Below are 22,106 nucleotides of genomic sequence, written 5' to 3'. Positions count from 1 at the left end.
TATGAAAATTATTTAACCTACTTAAGTTTTTTTTTTTTTTTTTTAATCAGGTTTAAGAAACATTTTGCCTATAACTACTGCCAAAGTGCCTATCGTAAAATTTGAACACAGACGAAGTGGATTAGAAGGCGATATCAGTTTGTATAATACATTGGTAAGTTTCTCTTACAGGCCAGGTATACTTTAATTTTCTGTTTACAGGTTACTGATTATACCTATATGCTTAAAAATTTCAAGTGTGAGCACTGTAAGGAAAGAGTGTATTTATCAATTTGCTCTTGCCTTCAGATTGAAGGTAAGTTTTTATTTCACTTGTTAATAGGTATTTTAAAATTTTTGTTTATAGGGCTGGGGTTGTGGCTCAGCTGTAGAGTGCTCACCTAGTTCATGTGAGGCCCTGGGTTCCATCCTCAGCACCACATAAAAATAAATAAATTTTTAAAAAAAGTATTGTGTCCAACTACAACTAAAAAAATAAATATTTAAAAAATTTACATTTATATATATTCTGTTTGAAGTGTGTTTTATTCGTGAGTTTAAGAAATATTTTCAAATATGGAATTGTTTTTCAGGCTCAACATAACACAAGAATGCTAGCTACTTATGCAGCTATTGATCCTCGAGTACAGTACTTGGGATATACTATGAAAGTGTTTGCTAAGGTATTTATAAAGAAGTTAATGATGTACTTTGTTGTAATATTCATGATGAAGTGAAACATACTGATGTTAGACTTGTAAAAATATTGTCTCAGTTTTTATTTATCTAGTCCCCCCCCCCCCCCAAAAGATAGGGTACATTACTGTGTTGCCCAGGATGGCTTTGAACCTTGGACTTAAGTGATCTCCTGCCTCTGCCTCCCCATTAGTATCTGACCTTGAAAAAAATATACTCTATATTAAATGTGTTGAATTTATTATACCTGTTGGGGTAGTATAGTGATCTTTTATTTTATTATAATCACTTTTATTTTATTGTAATTTATTATACCTGTTGGGGGTAATATAGTAATGATTTTCAATCCTAGGCATGGTAATTGGCAAACTCTATATTTAAAGCATCTCTGGGCTAGAAAATCTGGTATTTGGGTTTAATGATCAATTTTTCTGACCAAGAAAACAAAAACAAAATAATACAAATAGAATCTTATGTTTTGTTGAAACACTTGTTGTAACACTGGATTGTTTTCATTTTGCTGAATATATAAATTACATTAAGACAGGAATCTATTTTCCTAGTTCAGTATACTTTAGTTCAGCCTACTTATGGTAGCTGTTTAGTAAAGAGTTAATTTTGTGATGTGTTAGTGGAAGAATTTTAGTTGGAAATGACTTGGTCAGATTTTCATTTCATAAATCTCACTCTTTTCAATAAGAAAGCATATTTGTTTAGATTTTCCTATACATGTCTTTCTGGACAGAAAAGTGTGTTAGAAAAGAAATGCATGCTGGCACATACTACATATAAGACTTGATAAAGCTACTTTTCTAGAATCACCTCACAGAATAATAACTCCAGCATGATGGTTTTGTTATAGCTACATGGAGCTTTGGAAAGCCAAGTGGTTCACATCAGAGAAATCATTCCTTTAACTTATAACTGTGAGGTAATTTCTCACTCAGTAGGAGAAATTTCTGAGTAGTCTTTTAGTGTTTTTTTTTTTTTAATGAAAAAAAATTTGTATAGCTGATGTACTCATGTGGTTCAGAATTCAAAAGGTCTAAAGGTGTTTATGTTCTAGCAGCTCAGGAGGCTGAGTCAGGAGGATCACAAGTTCCAAGTCAGCTTCAGCAACAGAGTGAGGCCTTCAGCATCTTAGCAAGATCCTGTCTCAAAATTAAAAACAAATAAATAAATAAACAAAAAGGGCTGGGGATGTGGCTCATGGGTTAAGTGCCCCTGGGTTCAATCCCCTGTCCCCCAAACCCCCCAAAACAAATTTAAAATAAAAGTGTTTATAGTGGAAAGTAGAAAACGTTCCCTACTTATTTCCTAACCAACTATTGCTTATTACTGGAGGCAGCCAATGTTAAAATTTCCTCTGTATCCTTTCAGAAATATATCATACCACTACAAATACATGAATTTCCTGTCTCCTGTTTATTCTAGGTCTAAGCACACTGAAAACATTGTTCTACCCTTTGCTTTGATTCATAGATCTTGCTTTTCTTAATAGATCTTGGAAATTACTTCATATTATAACTGTACTACAATAAAGAATTTAGTAATTTCATACTTTTTTGGGCATTTTTGCAAGATAAATTCTTAGAATGGCTAGGTCAAAAGAAATACTTTCATCATATTGATATTGCCAAATTATTCTTCATAAAGTTTGTCCTGATGTATACTCTGATCTGTAATGTATGAAAGTGCTGGTTTCCCCCACACCCTTTATAACAGTTTGTAACAGAACTTTTGGACATTTTTTAGTTCAGTGAGTTTTAAAAACAGTGTCTCAAAGTCATCAATACTTCTGTATGGAATGAAACTCTGAAGTTTTATTTTCAATCTTTATATATATATATTTTAGCGTTGTGACATTGGAGATGCTTCCAGGGGAAGTTTATCTTCATATGCATATATCCTTATGGTGCTGTACTTTCTGCAGCAGAGAAAGCCACCTGTTATCCCAGTTCTACAAGAGGTAGGTGTTTAAGAAAACTGTAAAGGTATTTTTTGCAAACAATGCATTTAAACACAGCAGAAATTACGTGATTTATTACTCAGCTCATTTTATCATGGTTGTTTTCTCCTTCAGTTTAATGCTATAATTAACAATGAAGCTTTTGAAAAATTATTATGGGATCACATAAACTACCAAAAGAATATGAAATGAATAGAACCATTGAATATCTTGCAACATTTTAAAATTTCACAGTCTTAGCTTGCTGCAGATTATTATGAAGTTCTTGTAGCCATCCATAAACTCATATATATTCATATATATTCTGGTCTCTCAGATGGAAGTTCATAAATTGTTTATGAAGTGTTTTCCTTCCTCATGCTTGACTATGAAATTTGATTTAATTCTGTGTATGCTTAAGTCAGTCTTGTGAATTTTGGTTAAGAAAAAAAAAAACTCAAAGAAAAATTTTCTCATCTCTTTTGAAGACATGTTAATTGCATTAAATAGTAGAATGTACATTGAGAGAACTGGATTGTACTCATATTCATTCAGAATTGATGACTCATTGAGTCACTTTCTGTAGCCAAATTATACTCGCTGAAATAGGTATAAAGGAGTTCTTAATCATCTATCTGTTCCTTCTTGGCTAATGTGGACCTGTAGGCATTAGAGAGGATCCAGTTCTAATTTCTTAGAAGGATGACTATTTTGAGGTAGGAGAGAAGCATCAGAGTTGTTCGGAAAAATCACATATTTTGATTTCACATAGTTGTAGACTTATTTTTCTGATAGTCATGCAGAAAAGAAAATCACAAAATAGCAAGTCATATGATAGGTGTCAGATGGCCTTAGTAAATTTTCAAAAGTTCTCTAAGACTGTGTTTTTAGCAGCATTTCTTTTCTTCTTTTAAACAAATAGTAAAAAGAAAATAAACATTTTAAATATTATCTTCCTAGCAGAAAATTGCTAGCTGAGTCTCTGTTGGGTGGAGTGGGGTGTGTGTGTGTGTCTTTAATTTCCTTATTTTTGTAGAGCAGTTTTAAGATCACAACAAAATTGAGAGGAATGTATAGGAATTTCTCATTTAGCCCCTGCCCACACAAAACATAGTTGCCCTTATTATCAACCCCACTGGAGTGGTACATTGTGACAGCTGGTGAACTGATACTGATACGTCAACTGATACTGATACGTCATCCAAAGTCCATAGTTTACTTTGGGGCTCACTCTTGGTGTTGGATATGCTGTGGGTTTGGATAAATATATAATGATGCATCCAATGCTATAGCATCATACAGATATTATCAAGTATTTTCTCTGCCTTAAAAATTATCTGTGCACTGCCCAGTCATCCCCCCACTCCAATTCTTGGCGATCACTGATCTTATTGCCTTAATTTTGTCTTTTCTAGAATGTCATACAGTTGGAAACATGTAGTATGTAGCCTTTTCAGATTGTCTTTTTTCATTTAGTGTATCAGCTTCTCATTACTATAATACTACTGAAATATCTGAGGCAATTAACTTACAAAGAGAAAAGGTTTATTTTGACTCAGGTTTCTGGAGGTTCCAGTCCAAGATCAGGTGGCCCTATTCCATTGGGCCTCCAGTGACAGCAGCACATCATAGTAGGTGAAAGCGATGGAGTCAGCTGCTTGTATCATGAGCTAAGAGGCAGAGAGACTGAGAGATTGGGGCCCCATAGTTCTTTTTGAGGACCCTGTCCCAATGATCTAAGGACCTTCCAGTAGACCTTACCTCCTAAAGGTTTATAGCATCTCCCAATAGCATCATCCTGGTGACTTGACTAAGCCTTTAACACATGGACTTTTGGGAATATTGAGAATATTCAAATCATATCACTCCATAATATGTATTTAAGATTCCTTCATCTCTTTTCATGGGTAGATAGCTCATTTATTTTAAGTGCTGAACAACATTCCATTATAACTGTTTATATCAAGTTTCTTTTTGCATTCACTTACTGAAGGTCATTTTAGTTGCTTCAAGGTTTGGCAGTTATGAATAAAGCTTCTATAAGGTCCGTATGCAGGTTTTTGTGTGCATATAGTTTTCAAGTCTTATGTGTAAATACCAAGAAGCAGGATTGTTGGTTCATAAGTATACTTAGTTTTATAAGAAACTGTGATCGTGTTTTTGCAAGTGGTTATTCCATTTTTCATTCAGCAGTGAGTTAGAATTCCTGTTGTTCCACATCCTCATTAGCATTTGTTGTTGTCAGTGATGTAGACTTCGGTTATTCTACTAGGCATATGGTAGTATGTCATTATTGTTTGAATTTGCATTTTCCTGATGACATATGATGTTATATGCCTTTTCATATGTTTATTTGTTGTCTTTGTATCTTTGTTGAAGTGTATGTTAAAGTCTTAGGCCTATGTTTTAAAAGTTTGTTTTCTTACTGTTGAGTTTAAGAATTCTTTGTGTATTTTGGATAATAGTTCTCTCTCAGCTGTGTCTTCTGCAAATATTTTCTCCCTGTCCTGTCTACTCATTCTCTGACATTGTCTTTTGCAGAGCAGAGTATTTTTACTTTTAATGAAGTCCAGCATGTGCATTATTTCTTTCTTGAATCCTACCTTTGGTGTTGTATCTAAAAAGGGACTGCTATACTCAAGCTCCTCTAGAATTTCCCCTACATTGTCTTCTTTGAGTTTAATATTTTTGTATTTTACATTGAGGACTATGGTCCATTTTGAGTGAATTTTTGTGAAGTGTGTTAAGATTGTTTCTAGATCTGTTTTGCATATGGATGTTCAGTTGTTTCAACACCATTTGTTAAGACTATTTTTGCTCCATTGTATTACCATTGCTCCTTTGTCAAGTGTCTGTTGATTGTATTTATGTAGGTCTGTTTTTGAGCATTCTGTTTTGTTCCATTGATCTATTTGTCTGTTCTTTTACCAGTACCAAACTCTGGATTGCTATAGCTTTATATTTCTTGAAGTTGAGATATATCAGTCCTCCAGTGCTGCAGTCTGGCTGGGCACAATCAGGAGCCACTTGTCAAAAGAAACTAACTTTATTTTTAGAACCACACACGCCAAACAAAACAGCCTCTCAGGAAAAACCCTCAGAGCCTCAACTGCCACCACCGGCTTTCCACAAGCCTCTCTCCCACACAAGCTTCTCTCCACCTCCCACAATCCTCCTGCTCTTGAGGCCGATTGGCTGGGTCACGTGGGTGGAGCCAAAAAAGTCCCCCAATGAGCAGCTCCGTGGTCTGAAAGGGCAGGGAAACAGCCCAATGAGCATCACCGCAGAGGAGCCAATCAGCTAGATGTTGCTGGGGCTGAGGAGCCAATCAGCTAGATGTGTTGCTGGGGCCGCTGTGAGCCAATCATCAGCCGGCAGCTGGAAGTTTGCTGGGGCCCCTTCGGCTGTGGCTCTCAGCACTCCAGCTTTATTTATTCTTCTCCTTCAATATTGTATTGGCTATTCTGGGTCCTTTGCTTCTTTTTATAAAATTTAGAGTCAGTTTGTTGATATCTATGAAATAACTTGTTGGGATTTTGATTAGAATTGACACCTTGGCAATATTGAGTCTTCCTTCCATAAACATGGAACATCTCTCCATTTATTTAATTCTTTGATTTTGTTCCTCGGTTTTATAGTTTTCCTCATGTAGATCTTGTACATATTTTGTTACATTTATATGTAGGTGTTTAATTTTTGGGGTGCAAAGTATTGCATTTTCTATTTTGAAATTTCACTTTGTTTCTAGCTTTTAATTTCTTGTATATAGGAAAGTAGGAAAGCAACTGAGTTTTGTTTGTTAACCAGTGTCTTATAAGCTTGCTTTAATTACTTATTAGTTCTGGAGTTATTTTGTTGATTCAGATTTTTTACATAAATGATCATGTCATGTGAATAAAGAAAGCTTTATTTCTTCCTTCCCAATGTATATTCTGCTTACTTTCTTTTCTTTTTTTATTGCATTATCTAGGACTTTCAGTATTGGCTTTATTTAGGACTTTTCATATATTGAAAAGGAGTAGGTGAAAGGTTACATCCTTGCCTTGTCCCTGATTTTAGTTGGCAAGCTTACAATTTCTCATCAAGTATGATGTTAGCAATAATTTTTGTAGACTATTTTTCTTTTAATTTCTTTCTTTCTTTTCTTTTTTCTTTCTTTTTTTTAAATCACACTGAGGAAATGCCCCTCTATTTTAGTTCACTTTTTCACTGCTGTTGACAAAAGACCTGACAAGAACAATTAGAAGAGGAAAAGTTTTATTTTGGGTCTCACGGTTTCAGAGGTCTGAGACCAGAGATGGCTGATTGTATTTCTCAGGGTTTGAGGTAAAGCAGGGCGAAATGGCAGAAGAGTGTATTGGAGGAAAGCAGCTCAGAACATGCCCAACAGGAAGCAGAGAGCCTTCTATCACCATGGGCAAAATATATTCCCCAAAAGCACACCTTCCCCCTCTATCCACACCCTACCTGCCTCCAGTTACCACCCATTTAATCCTTAACTGGGATTAATTCACTAATTAGGTTAAGATGCTCATAACCCAATCGGTTCACCTCTAAACTTTCTTGCATTGTTTCACACATGAGCTTTTGGGAGATACCTCACATCTAAATCATGATTCTCTATTTCTAGTTTATTGAGGGTTTTGAAATAATATCTTTATTATTTTGTTTTAAAGATGGATTCTACTATGTTCCCCAGACTGGTTTTGAAATAAACCTTCGTCTCAAGTGATCCTCCCACCTTGGCTTTCCACATAGCTGAGACTATTAAGAATGTGTTACTGAGGCTGGGGATGTGGCTCAAGTGGTAGCACGCTTGCTTGGCATGTGTACGGCCCGGGTTCGATCCTCAGCACCACATACGAAAACAAAGATGATGTGTCCGCCAGAAAACTAAAAAATAAATATTAAAAATTCTCTCTCTCTCTCTCTCTCAAAAAAAAAAAAAAGAATGTGTTACTTTACTGGCTTTATTTTTTAATTGTGAATGGGTGTTGGATTTTTATCTGATACCTTTTCGGCATCTATTGATACGATCATGTGATTTTTCTTCCTTGAACTGTTAATCTGAGGGGTTTTATTAATTGATTTTTGAATGTTGAACTAGCCTTGTATACCTTTGATAAATCTCACTTGGTCTTGGTGTATAGCTTTCTTTATATATCGTTGGATTCAATTTGTTACTTTTTTTTTTTTTTTTGTCACTGGACATTTATATCTTTACACTTATATGTGGTGCTGGAAATCGAACACAGCGCTTCACACATGCTAGGCAAGCACTCTATCACTGAGCCACAACCCCAGCCCTCAATTTGGTAGTGTTTTGTTGAAAATTTTGCATTTTTGTTCATGAAGGATATTGGTCTGTAGTTTTCTTTTCTTATAATGTCTTGCTGTGGTATTGGTATTAGGTAATGCTGGCCTCTTGGAATAGCTTAGGAAAATTTCCTTCTGCCTTTGTCCTCTGACTGGGATTGTAGAGAATTGTTATAATTGTAGAAAGTTCGTTTATAGTTTAAGAGCTAAACTATATAGACTAACGATATATGGGTTTTTTCTTCTGACCTCTTTTGGGTAGTCATATGGGTTCCCATTGCCCCTTGCTCTGGCATCATGTAAGTATTGGTCATTGGCCTGGATCATTTTCTAAGGGTAAGAACATGTTTAATGAAGTTAATTATCTCTGACTCCATTTGTACTTGAATTTAACTTAAGTGATTGGATATTACTAATGCTTGAAGTTGTTTTTGATGATTAATAATGCAAAGTTGTTTAGCTCAAAAGGAGCTTTTCTAAGCAGAAAATTTTTGTTATTCTATAAAATCAATAAGTAAAAGCAAATTTTCACATGAAAATTAATACTAAAAGATATTTGAGAGTGGTGTTCTCATATAATTGTATGAAATTTTATGTTTTCTTAAACTGTAATAACTGAAAAATAATAATTTAATGAATGAATCTTGATGACATGTGCTTAGTGAGGTAAGCTAGTCAGAATAAGATAATATTTTTGATTTCACTTAATGAGCTCTCCAGAGGAATCAAATTCATAGAGACAGAAAGTAGAATGGTGGTTGCCAAGGGCTAGGAGCAGGAGGACTGGGAAATTATAGTTCAATAGCTAAAGAGTTTTAGTTTTACAGATAAAATGAATCTTGTAAATGAATGATGGTAGGAGTAGCATAGCAGTGAATGTGCTTAGTATCAATGATAGCAAATTCTGCATTATCTGTTTTTTTCAACAATTAAAAACAATTGCAATTTAAATATAGCTATAGATATTAAAATATTACAATAAAATAAGAAAGTAAATATAAAATTGTTATTATACTTATATGATGGTCTTCGGTGAATTTTAAAAGGAAGACTGCCGCTGGTTGGATAGGGATGACTGATATTGAGTGAGAGTGAGCAAGTGACAGAAAGAGAGAGCAGCATTACTGCTTCTGAGGATTGAAAATGAAACAGTATAGAGTTAGGCATGGTGAAATATGAGAGTTCAAAAGAAGAGGCAAAATGTGTGATTTGTGAAACACTTTCCAAGGTCCATGGGTCCACTCAAATGTGTCACTAGCAAACATTATTGGGTTTAAATCTTACCTTTGCTACTCAAAAGTAAGAATTCTCTTTAAAAGAACAAAGTAACTTTTATTATTTCAACATCTGGAAAATAAACTCATTTTACAATTACAGAATAATTTATAATAGCATTTGAATCTTTAATCTTTAAGGTTAAATATTACACTGCAGTTTCTTAAAACCTTCACTTTTCTTTTTGAGGGCAAAACCCCATGTGTTTTGTTTTAGGTATTCATATCTGTGATTGTCAGGCTCTCACTTTTTTGTTTTATCAAATGTCATGATTTATACTAAATAATTTTTGGCAGTTGTGTTTGTTCTCTAAAAATATAAAAAACAACTTACTAGCTTAAGTCCATGGAAACTTGATCTTTATGTAACATACAGAGTGAATATATTCAGTAAACAAACATATTCTGTATATGAGAAGCTTTGTTTTAGGAGTGATTTGAATTCCAGGGATAAGCTATACTCCTTGGCCACCAAGAGCTTAAACCTGAGAAAGAAATTGAAGGGGCCAGATATGTAGTTAATTTTATAAATTATGTCATCAGAAATGAGAACCCAGTGCCTTACACATGCTAGGCAAGTGCTCTACCACTGAGCCACGATCCCAGCCCTGTCTTCTGGTTTAACTGTGTTTTGGAACCCATAATTGTGTTGTTGGGGAGTGAGGAATGGAATAAAGTAAAGTTGTGGTGTGGTTTCTTTATTCAGCATTCTCTTAAACACCTCTGCTTTTATTTATATGACCTTTTAAGCTCCCTAAAAGGTTCCATTTTCGAAAATGATTATACAGTGTTAAAAAAGAATAAAAATTTTAAATGACAGACCTAATAAGTGTAATCTCTTGTTTTCACTGAGAAAACCGAGGACTTACTAGGATGATTATTTTGATCAGAATCACCATTTTGCAGGCCTGAGACTTGAAAAGAGGTCTGCTGACTCTGAACCTACTATTTATTTATTTAGGTTCTGGGGATTGAACCCAGAGCCTTGTGCATGCAAGGCTAACACTTTACCAACTGAGTTATATCCCCAGCCCTGAACCTATCATTATTTTTCAGTTTATTGAATCTTTCTTTAAACCTCTTTTAGGGGGAAAAAAAGTCTTCAAATAACTTCTAGAGGTTAGTTGTATCTATAAAATCATCTTATTGGATATTTTTGTTCATATAAGTTAGCATTTCTTTTTCCCCTCCTGGTTTGCAAGGGCATTGAATTATTATTTATAACGAATAATAGGGATTTATAATCTTTTCAAAGCTGTCATGGAAAGCTACATAATTTTCCATTGAACAAAACCAGCGTCCAAGTGCTTTTTAGATAACTGATTAAAGAATTAGGCTCTAGGTTGGGGTTGTAGCTCAGTGTTAGAGCGTTTGCTCACATATGTGAGGCCCTGAGTTTGATCCTCAGCACCATAAAAAATAAGTAAATCAATAAAAATAAATATATTCTGTGTCCATCTACAATTAAAAAAAAAAAAAGAATCCAGGTCCTAAAACTATTCTTTTGATTTCCTTTTGGGTGTGTAATCATTCAGTATTATCTATTTTATATTTCTGTATTTGTCAATCCTTTACTGAAACTTCATTTTTTTTCCCTGTGGTTTGCATGTGTTTTGATAGGCCAAATAGAGACCATCAAATAACATTAATTGTCATTTGGAGAGTATGATACTCTTACAGTGTTCTTTCTCAGCTTTGGTTTTTATAGATACATTTAACTAATTGCTTAGTATGAAATTATACCATCCTGGCTTTGTTTCCTTTGAAGGATATTTCAGTATGTCTTCCTTAGGTAAATTATAAAATGGTGTAATGGTTTGTAGGCCTTTTGGTTGCAGAACTTGAAATCTAATAATAAAATTAATTTTTTTTATGTAGATCTTTGATGGAAAACAGATTCCACAGAGAATGGTTGATGGATGGAATGCTTTTTTCTTCGATAAAACAGAAGAACTGGTAATTTTTTCATAGTCCATGTTATAAAATGCTCATAGATATACATGTTAGGATTTGCATAATTTATTTTAATAATATTACTTGGATTTGCTGTTCATATCTTGGCTAATATAGATATTTCTCTTATCCCCTCCTCTTACCATCCTCTCCTTCTCCTTATCTGTAGAAAAAGCGTTTACCTTCACTTGGGAAGAACACAGAATCTTTAGGAGAGCTTTGGTTGGGGCTTCTTCGCTTTTATACTGAAGAGTTTGATTTTAAGGAATATGTAATTAGCATTCGGCAGAAAAAGCTATTGACAACTTTTGAAAAGCAGTGGACATCTAAATGCATTGCGATTGAAGGTGATAATTTATGTTGATTTTAATTCAATAACAAAGCAGAAATTTGGCCAAGGAAATTGAGGAGAAAACTGAACCACATTAGGATTTGAAAGATTCTTCCTCTTAATGTTTATCAGTTTCATCCCTTAATGTACAATTTTAAAAGAATAATTTGCTGACTTGGACAGTCTAAAAATATGTAATATTAGACTGTAGTTCTTGCCAAGTCTATTTTATGTTACAATGAATATAATTCATTAATTACAAATATTTTTTTTTAGATCCTTTTGACTTGAATCATAACCTTGGTGCTGGAGTTTCTAGAAAAAGTAAGTTTGAAATGTATGGATTACCTGCTCTTAAATCCCTGACATATTAATGTCTGTATCTTTATTATTTTATTCTTTTTTCAATAGTGACCAATTTCATCATGAAGGCATTTATTAATGGAAGGAAACTTTTTGGTACCCCCTTTTATCCACTCATTGGCAGAGAAGCTGTAAGTTATGTTATTTGAATTTTGAATCTTTTCCTTTTTGTTGCAGAATTTTGTTTTTCTAGTATAAGAATCCTGATCCTCTTTCCAGGTTGGTGTTATAAATAGGGAAAAAGATGGCCATAGCTCACTACTTTTTTTTCTTGTAATAGACCATGATGAAATACATATTTATTAAATTTTGTTTATTTGTTTAATCTACTTGTTAAATTCTGTTACCTCAGCAAGTAAGCTCCATGAGGACAAGATCTAATTGTAGTGTCAGGCACATTGTACGTACCTAATAATCATTTGTTGAGTGAATGAGAAAGAGATAATTGAATATTGAATTTGAGGTTTGGCTCACTAACCCTAACCCTCTGCCATCTATAGAAATCATCTTGATGAAAATATCATCATGATGAAATCATAGAAATATTTTATTATTTGCCATGACATCTGCTCTAATTTTTATGTAGCTTCAGTATACTGAATTAAATGTTATGGAACCAAGAGATTTCCTTTTTCCTTAACTGGGTATATTGTGTTGCACATTCCTCTTGATATCATTTTTTTTTTTTAACTTTTTATTGGTTAGGAGACTCTAGGACATCTCAGTTTCAGTACAAGAGATGGGTAAGAAAAGAAATCTGAAGGGAGAGAGAAAAAACATGTGTTTTCTATTCCTTAAGGAATATCCTTGAACTTGTGTCCAGTGTTGGAACTGAACTGCTTTTATACAGGTGGAGTAAGAAAAGCAGAGAGATGTCTGGATCTTTTTTCCCCTTGGAGCACTAGTTCTCAGATACTTTTGATTGTCCAGTCTCTTAGTGGGTGACAATAATTATAATGGGGAGAAGTAAAAGAACAGGAAAATTTAAAATAATATAAAAGCTTGCAAGAACAAAAATAACTTTTTAAAAAGTACCAATTTTACTAACATTAATTGATATAGCAATAAATGAACATTTGACATTTTATTTGAAATTGTAGGAATTCTAACTATTCATATGTACATATTTATTTACTTTTAAAAACATTTATTTTTTAGTTGTAGGTGTACATAATACCTTTATTTTATTTTTATGTGGTGCTAAGGATTGAACCCAGTGCTTCATGCATGCTAGGCGAGCGTTCTTCCCTCTGAGCCATAACCACAGCCCATGTGTATATATTTAGCAGGAATCTAGCAGTGTTGTATGCAGTGAGACTTTTTAGCAGAATACTAAATTAGGGACCTCAGTAAACTTAAAGTGTGCTATCTTCATGTGCTAAAACTCAATATGTATGTAGTGTTCAATTGTATATTGATACCAAAGTCTTTGTTTTTTTTTAATAATTTTTGTTTTAAGAGCCAAACATCAGTTTGGAACCTAGCAGAAGGGGCCATTGAGTCTACTAACCAGTTTTTTATTTACTTTATTCCATTTTAGCAGTCCATAGTTTTAGTTTTCCATAGCTTGGATATGCTAGTTTATTTAACTGTTTTCCTTTGATGGACAGGTAGGTTGTCTTCATTATATCAGTGTTATGACTTATATTGTAGAAAAATGTTCTTGTAAGCTGTCTTTCATGTTTATACTTCATACCTATTTCACTGCTAGGTACTAAGATTTAACAGCGTAAGAATAGTTGTGTGCAGACTAATATTATAAAATATATTTCCCATTCTTTCACCTTTCATATTCACTCAGATATTCCCACTTTATTCTTCACATCATTAGATTTTCAAATATATAGTATTGATCTACTTATCTATCAGTTGTCTTCTATCTTCATTTTCCTCTTTCATTTGACTTAGATTCTCTATTTTCTGGCACATACTTTAGTGCTATCTTCTTTTGCATCCTTATGTGTTCAGTCTTACATGAGTTCACCTGTCCACCATCTGCCTATAATTGGGAAGCTAACAGAAACAAAAAAAGTGTTAATAGAAAAAAATCATAAAGTTAGGAAATTTTTTAGTTGTAGATGGACACAATACCTTTATTTATTTATCTATCTGTATGAGGAAATTTTAAGTAAACACATAGTACAATCCTAAATTAATATTTACCAGCCCCAACTTTCATTTGTTTAGTTATATTTTGCTATCCCATTTTGTAAGCTTTATCTCAAAATTTGTTTTACTAAGAATTCAGCTACCCTTGCAATTTGCCCCACCTTTGACCTCTGCCTTCTCATTCTTAGCAGATGATTTTTCTGAGATAATAGATAGTATCAAACTTGAACTTTCTATTACCAGATCTTTAAATATGATTGCATCTGTAGATCTTTCCTCCATTGAAGAGTATTCCTTCTATGTACATTCTAGATCCTTTCTTTATTTTCTCTACCCTAAATCTTCATCCTCTTCATCTGTCAAAAACATTTTCAAAAGTCGGGCATGGTGATGCATGCCTGTAATTTCAGTGACTCGGGAGGCTGAGACAGGAGGATTGCAAGTTCGAGATCAGCCTCAGCAACTTTAGCAAGGTCCTGAGCAAGACCTTGTCTCAAAGTAAAAAGGACTGGGGATGTGCTTTTGGGTTCAGTCCCTCATACGTGCCCCTTCAAAATCATTTTCAAAGATGAAATACATAAAATGTAACTAAAATATCTACATTTACAGATGAACATTTGCCATTCATTTTAATGATAGGAAACACTAACATTGAACCCAATTAAGTGAATGAACTGTTGTCTCCCCCCAAAAGAAATTTCATTCTTTTTATTAGTAAACTTATATTACAAAGATTATAATTAATTTTTACTCTTGGCATATTTGCTTCAATAAAAATTATTTCATAATAATTTCAAGGTTCATCCATATCATAGTGTATATCAGGATTTCATTTTCCTTTTTATGGCTGAATACTATTCCATTGTATAGCTATATCATATTTTATTTACCTATCAGCAATTTTTGGACCTTTGAGTCACTTCTACCTTTTGGCTATTAAGAGTAATTCTAGGGCTGGGGTTGTGGTTCAGTGGTAGAGTACTTGCTTAACATGTGTGAAGCCCTGGGTTCGATCCTCAGCACTACATTAAAATAAATAAATAAAGGTATTGTGTCCATCTACAACTAAAAAGTATTTTAAAATAAAGAGTAATGCTATTGTGAATATTTGTGCATCAATTTGTGTTAATTTGTTTTCATTTCCTATGTATAACTATCACTTGAATTGCTGCATCATTTAGATGCATTTTAAGTATTTGAAGAACTGCTGAAGTGACTATACTATTTTACATCCCACCAGAAAATATGTGTGGGTTCTAGTTTTCAATACCTTCACCACTGTTATACTATTATTTACAAAAAACATAGTCATTCTATTAGATGTATCACTTTTTCGCTGACTGCAGATAGATTTGTTGACTGCTAAATGGACATGTTTTCTTGCCTTCCAGAAGTATGAATACTGTTAGGACCAGCTAGAATTTGTGACAGTACAAAACTGAGCACTGAGAAGGATAATAAGCAAGGTGCTGAGGTAAAGCAAAAATGAACCTGGTTCTAAGACTTGGGAAAACTAGCTGGGCATGGTGACACGTGCCTATAATCCCAGCGACTTAGAAAGCTGAGGGAGATGGATTGCAAGTTTGAGGCCAGCCTCAGCAACTCAGTGAAACCTTTTCTCACAGTAAAAAAATAAGAAGGATAGAAAAGGACTGGGGATATATTCAGTAGTAATGCACCCCTGGGTTCAATACCTAGTAACCCCCTGCCCAAAAAAAAAAAAAAAAAAAAGAAAATTATTTACTTCTTAGTTCCCTACTTTCTGTTTTAGGGTTTACTTTATATAATAGATATTATGTGTTCTTTTAATAGTTGTTTACAAATCCAATTATATTTGAAATAAACTAGAGAATTGCCTTATTTACATAAGAGAATATGTACAGAGAATAATTTCCTTCCAGAAGTAGTGTGTTATAGCAGAAAGAATGAACTTTGTAGTCAGAGTACATAGCTCTAAATCCTTTTATCTGAGACCTAACCAGATTTTTAGTGTAGAAAAATGACTTTTAACTCTCGGAGCTTTAGATTCTTCAGCTATAAAATAAGGATGAAAATACTATCTACTGTATTGAGATATTCTCATTCATCTGTAGCATATCTGTACAGTATAATTTGGATGTAAAGTGTTTAGTATTATTAGCAACCGTGATGTCAGTGATGATTCTGAATCTTATTATGTCACAATATAATGTTTAGTATTATAATTTAATATTATATCTTAATATTTGTTGATCTTTATTTACTTTTTTTAAGACCCACATTTGCATCTTACTTTCCTTTCCATTTTAAGCTGGAAGTTTTATAGTGTTTGTTTTTTTTTTCAAGTAGAATTATATTTTCCTCCCTAGGAGTACTTCTTTGATTCCAGAGTATTAACAGATGGAGAACTGGCTCCTAATGATCGATGTTGCCGTGTATGTGGAAAAATAGGCCACTACATGAAAGACTGCCCTAAAAGGAAAAGGTTGGCAAATGTTTATATATCAACATTACCGGGTAAATAAATGTGAGGCCAATTTGTAACTGTAATTGTGTTCAGAATTGTTTTAAGTGAGACAGTTCAGGGCCTTAAATTGGACCCTAGATGAATGTTCATTTGAGTGGAATTTTGTAAGAGTGATATATATTTGTGGTATAATGGTGTCTTAAACATTTGTTTGTTCATTAATTCATTCAGGCTTTTTCTTTAATTGAAGAAGCATTTATTGACACCTACTGTGTGCTGAGAATTGTGCTAGGAGATAAGATTAAAAAATGACTAATGCATGGGGTTCTAATTTGAAGACCTCACAGTTGTGGAAACCAATAATTAAAATAAGATTAACTGAATCCTTGAGATATATGCAGTTAGGTATGTCTATATATATTTTGTAACCTGAGGACTATGATCTTCTCCAAATCTATCTGTTTCATATGCCCCAGGTTCTACATGCTGTATTTAGTAGATGAGGAAAATCTTTTCTTTCACCATCAAATTTGGCCTAACACAAAAATTGGAAAATTATGGAATAAACTCATTTTTGTTGTTTGTTGACTGTTAAATTTAGGCAAGATACTTATTTTCTCTAAGCTTCAGGTTCTTCTTTAGAGTAGAGATAATATAAATTTCTAAGAATTCTTGGAAATTTAAAATTTTAACATTAAAAATTTTAAGTATATTATTTTACAAAACTAACTAGAATACCTAATTTCTACCATATGAGTAGGTGTGTTATAAATGTGAGTTTCCATGTCTTCAAAAATGCATGAAGCAGTGGTCTTTTAGTTCCTTTGTAATTGTGTATAGTTTATTCTGTGACTTGGTCAGTATACAAGTCCCTAGCCCCACATTATTGGTATCAGCAGTTTACTGTTTAGACTAAAGAAGAAAGACAGCGAAGAAGAAAAAGAAGGGAATGAAGAAGAGAAAGACTCTCGAGACCTTCTTGACCCCCGAGACCTCCACGACACTCGAGACTTTAGAGACCCCAGAGACCTCAGATGTTTTATATGTGGAGATGCTGGACATGTACGAAGGGAGTGCCCAGAGGTCAAGCTGGCCCGTCAGAGGAATAGCAGTGTGGCAGGTAAATAGAAAAGGCCAAAAATAGTTTGTGGTGGAAATAAAGTCATGTATGCTGATGTCATGCACAGGAGCCTATTTGTTGTTTATTTTAAACCTAATTCTATGATTTTGGACCTCATAATTTCTTAGAAGAGTAAAAATATGCTGGGGGCAGTGGTGCATGCTTATAATCCCAGCAGCTTGGGAGGCTGAGGCAGGAGGATTGAAAGTTCCAAACCAGGCTGAGCAACTTAGTGAGACCCTGTTTCAAAATAAAAAGGGTCTGGGGATATGGCTCAGTGGTTAAGTATCACTGGGTTCAATTCCTGGTGTACACACACACACACACACACACACACAATGTTAACATTTAAACAATGAAATTTTTACTTTGAATAGTACTTATATATGGTTACTATCAAGGTCTTCACAGGTTGTTACATTAAATTTACTCCCTGTAAGTATTCTTTGGAATTGAGTCAGGCTCTTCTCTCTTGTCAATTTAGCTTTTTTGGGGAGGTGGGGGTGGGGATACCAGGGATTGAACCCTGGGATGCTTATCTACTGAGCCACATCCTCAGCCCTTCTTTTATTTTGAGACAGGGTCTTTTCAAGTTGTAACTTAGCATTCTTTACAGAGGTTCTCCCTCCCCCCCTTTTTTGTTGTTGTTGTTGGTGCATGTAATGATGGAATTTATCCTGGGACACAATGTACCAATATAATTTGGCTAATATTACTTCCCAGGACTTTTCCCCTCCCTCCATTCTTCCTTCTACCTACTCCTTTCCTCTACTGATTTCCCTTTTTTAAAAAATTTTTATTAATATTTATTTTTTAGTTTTCGGCAGACACAACATCTTTGTTTGTATGTGGTGCTGAGGATCGAACCCGGGCCACTCGAATGCCACGCGAGCGCGCTACCGCTTGAGCCACATCCCCAGCTCTTCCCTTCTATTTTCATGAGATCCCTATTCCCCACATTTTCTTTTTTCTTCTCTAGCTTCCACATGGGAAAGAAACATACAATCCTTGACTTTCTGAGTTTGATTTATTTCACTTAACATAATGGTCTCTAGTTTCATCCATTTCTTGCAAATTACATCATTTTCATTTTTTTATGGCCAAATAAAACTCCATCGTGTATATATACCACATTTTCTTTATCCATTCATCCATTGATGGACACCTAGGCTGGTTCCATAGTTTGACTATTGTGAATTGTACTGCCTTGAACATGGGTATGCATGTATCATTATAGTATGATGACTTTAATTTTTTAGGATAAATACCAAGGAGTGGTATAGCTGGGTCAAATAGTGGTTCCATGCCTAGTCTTTTGAGGAACCTCCATACTGATTTCCATAGTGGTTGTACTAATTTACAATCCCATCAACAGTATAAAATCATTCCTTTTACTTTACATCCTTTCCAGGATTCATTATTAATTGTGTTCTTGATGACTGCCATTCTGACTGGCATGAAATAAAATTTCAGTTGCTAATGATGTTGAACATTTTTTCATATATTTGATGATCATTTGTATCTCTTCTTTTGAGAAGTATCTGTTTAGTTCACTTGCCCATTTATTAATTGAGTGTTTTTTTTTTTTTTTTTGGTTTAAAATTTTTTGAGTCCTGTTTTTTGGAGGGAGGTTACTTAGGACTGAACTCAAGATCACTTGAACATCGAGCCACACCCTTAGCCCTTTTTTTGTATTTTATTTAGAGACAGGGTCTCATTGAGTTGCTTAACACCTTGCTTTTGCTGAGGCTGTATTTGAACTCATGATCCTCCTGTCTCAACCTCCCAAGCTGCTGGGATTACAGGCATTCGCCACCATGCCCGCCAAGTTCTTTAAGTATTATGGATACTAATCCTCTGTTTGAAGAGTAGCCAGCAAAGATTTTTCTCCCATTCTGTAGGATCTTCCTTCATATTCCTAAGTGTTTCCTTTGCTGTGCAGAGCTTTTTAATTTGATGCCATCCCATTTATTAACTCTTGGCATTATTTCCTGAGCTTTAGGGGAACAATTGAGAAGGTCATTGCCTGTGCCTATATGTTGAAGTGTTGACCCTATGTTTTCTTCTGGGAATTGCATAGTTTCTGGTCTAATTCCTAGGTCTTTGATCCATTTTGAGTTGATTTTTGTAGGGCGAGAGATAAGAGTCTAGTTTCATTCTGTTGTTTATGGTTAACCAGTTTCCTAGCACCATTTGTTAAAAAGGCTGTCTTTTCTCCAGTGTATGTTTTTGGCACCTTTGTCAAGGATCAGATGATTGTAAATGTGTGGGTTTATCTTTGTGTCTTCTATTTGTAACATTCATTGATCTCTGTGTTTGTTGTTATGCCACTACCATGTAGTTTTTGTCACTACAGCTCTGCAGTATAATTTGAAGTCAGGTATTGTGATGCTTCGAGCATGCTATTTTAGCTTAGAATTGCTGTGGCTATTCTGGGTCTTTAATTCTTCCAAATGAATATTAGGACTGTTTTTTTCTAGTTTTTTGAAGAATGTCATTGGGATTTTGATGTGTAGAGTGCATTGAATCTATGTATTGCTTTTGATAGTATGGCCATTTTAACTATTAATTCTGTATATCCATGAAAATGGGAGGTCTTTCTTCTGAGATCTTCAATATCTTCATTGTTCTATAGTTTTCAAATTGTAGAGGTCTTTCATGTCCTTGGTTAGATTCCCTAGGTTTTCTTTCTCTTTTTTTTTCTTTTTGAGGTTATTGTGAAAGGAGTTGTTTTCTGATTTTTTTTTCCTCAACAGATTCATTGTTGGTTTGTAGGAAAGCTATTGATTTTTGTATGTGGATTTTGTAACCTGCTACTTTGCCAAATTTATTGGCCCTAGCAGTTTTTTTAATGGAGTTTTTAGATCTTCTAAGTATATCATCTGGAAACAGTGATAATTTAACTTTTTCCTTTCCTAATTTTATTCCTTTTCTTTTCTAATTGCTTTGGCTACATTTTCTAGCACTGTATTAAATAGGAGTGGTAAGAGTGGACATACTTTTGTTGTTTTGGATTTTAAAGGAAATGCTTTCAGTTTTTCCCCATTTACTGTGAGGTTGGCTTTGAGTTTTTCATATACCACCTTCATGATGTTGAGATAGGTTCCTTCTAGCTCTATTTTCTTCAGGGTTTGCATCTTAAATGGGTGTTGAGTTTTGTCAAAGTTCATCACTGTATCTGTTTGATGACCAAGTAAGTTTTGTCCTTAATTCTATTTATGAGATGAGTTGCCTTTATGGATTTTTGTGTTAAACCATTCTTGCTTCTCTGGAATAAAACAATTGGTGATGATATATGATCTTTTTAATTTGTTGTTGAACACAATTTGTTAATATTTTTTGAAGTATTTTTGCATCTAAGTTTGCCAGGGATATTGGTCTGTTGTTTTCTTTCTTTGATGTGTCCTTATCTGATTTTGGTGTGAATATGATACTGGCTTCATAAAATGAATTTGAAAGTGTTCCATCCCTTTCTGTTTCATGGAATGGAATAATTTCAAAAGTGTTGGCATTAGTTCTTTAAAGGTTTGGTAGTATTCAAAGAATCCTTCTAATCCTGGGCTTTTGTTTGTTGGAAGGTGTTTTATTACTGCTTCCGTCTCATTACAAGTTATCGGTTTGTTTAGGTTTTGTATGTCCTACAAGTGTTTTGTTTTTTTTTTTCCTGAACACATATAGAGGAAATTATAGTGAGTTAGGGAGACCTATTCCTGTTGTATTTCACAAAGAATCTTAAAAATTCCTACCAAATGAGTTTATTTACAGGAAAAAAAAACAAAACCTATTTGTTTTAGTCAGCTTTTTGTTCCTGTGACAAACACCTGAGAAAAACAACTTAAAGGACAGATTTATTTTGGCTCAGATTTCATTCCATGGTCAGCTGGTTCCATTGCTTTGGACCAGAGATGAGGTAGAACATCTTGGCAGAAGGGTGGTGGAGAAGAGCTGCTCAGCTTAAGGCAACCAGGAAGCAGAGAGAGAAGAGGCCCAGGACAAAGTACAACATATAGTTAGTCTCCAAGGGAACATCCCCAGTGACCAACTCCCTCCAACCATGAAAACTGTAGGCAGTTTCTACCACCTCCCAATAATCTATCACTATCAATGAATTAATCCCAAGATGAGGTTAGAACTCTCATGATTCAATCACTTCCCCCAAATTCCACTTCTGAATCTTACTGCATTAGGTACCAAGCCCTTCAATGTATGAAATTCTGGGGAACATTTTGGATCTAAATTATAACACTATTTTATTTTGTTTACTAAACTATTTTTTTTTTTTTTTTTGGCAACACTGAGGATTGAACCCAGGGTCTTCTGCATACTATGAGAATTCTCCACTACTGAGCTATACCCCCAGCCTTCCTAATTCTTTTAGAAGTTGTGATTTCCAGTTATTTAGATTCCCACTCTAGAAAGTATTTTTTTAGAGAAATATGTTGTCTTCTTCAGAGAATCAGTAAGCATAATTTGTTCTTATTTTCAAAACTGGTATACATTTTTCTTGTTGTTGTTGTTTATTTGATGTTGATGATCAAACCCTGAGGGTTTTATGCATGTTAAGCATGCAC

At 34.2% G+C, this 22,106-nt stretch overlaps 1 protein-coding gene across 9 annotated transcripts in view; it reads left to right on the top strand.

The window, feature by feature from the left end:
* Positions 1-22,106, top strand: part of Tut4 (terminal uridylyl transferase 4) — a 127,978-nt gene that overhangs the window by 93,556 nt on the left and 12,316 nt on the right. For 5 of the 9 annotated variants that reach the window (XM_046451161.2, XM_046451155.2, XM_046451158.2 and 2 more), the window contains 9 exons: positions 51-154; positions 573-662; positions 2,531-2,644; positions 11,092-11,169; positions 11,336-11,513; positions 11,774-11,821; positions 11,909-11,991; positions 16,318-16,433; positions 17,312-17,535. In XM_046451161.2, the coding sequence (XP_046307117.1) occupies positions 51-154; positions 573-662; positions 2,531-2,644; positions 11,092-11,169; positions 11,336-11,513; positions 11,774-11,821; positions 11,909-11,991; positions 16,318-16,433; positions 17,312-17,535 (1,035 nt within the window). The remainder of the gene's footprint in view (positions 1-50; positions 155-572; positions 663-2,530; positions 2,645-11,091; positions 11,170-11,335; positions 11,514-11,773; positions 11,822-11,908; positions 11,992-16,317; positions 16,434-17,311; positions 17,536-22,106) is intronic. The other 4 variants (XM_046451157.2, XM_046451160.2, XM_046451156.2 and 1 more) reach the window with 2 other exon arrangements.

Source organism: Marmota monax, unplaced genomic scaffold (genome assembly GCF_021218885.2).
Source record: "Marmota monax isolate L192 unplaced genomic scaffold, Marmota_monax_Labrador192_F-V1.1 WCK01_AAM20220418_F8-fsc00023, whole genome shotgun sequence".
Taxonomy (NCBI): domain Eukaryota; kingdom Metazoa; phylum Chordata; class Mammalia; order Rodentia; family Sciuridae; genus Marmota; species Marmota monax.
Note: the sequence above shows the minus strand (reverse complement) of the source record. Positions and strands in the feature narration are given on the sequence as shown.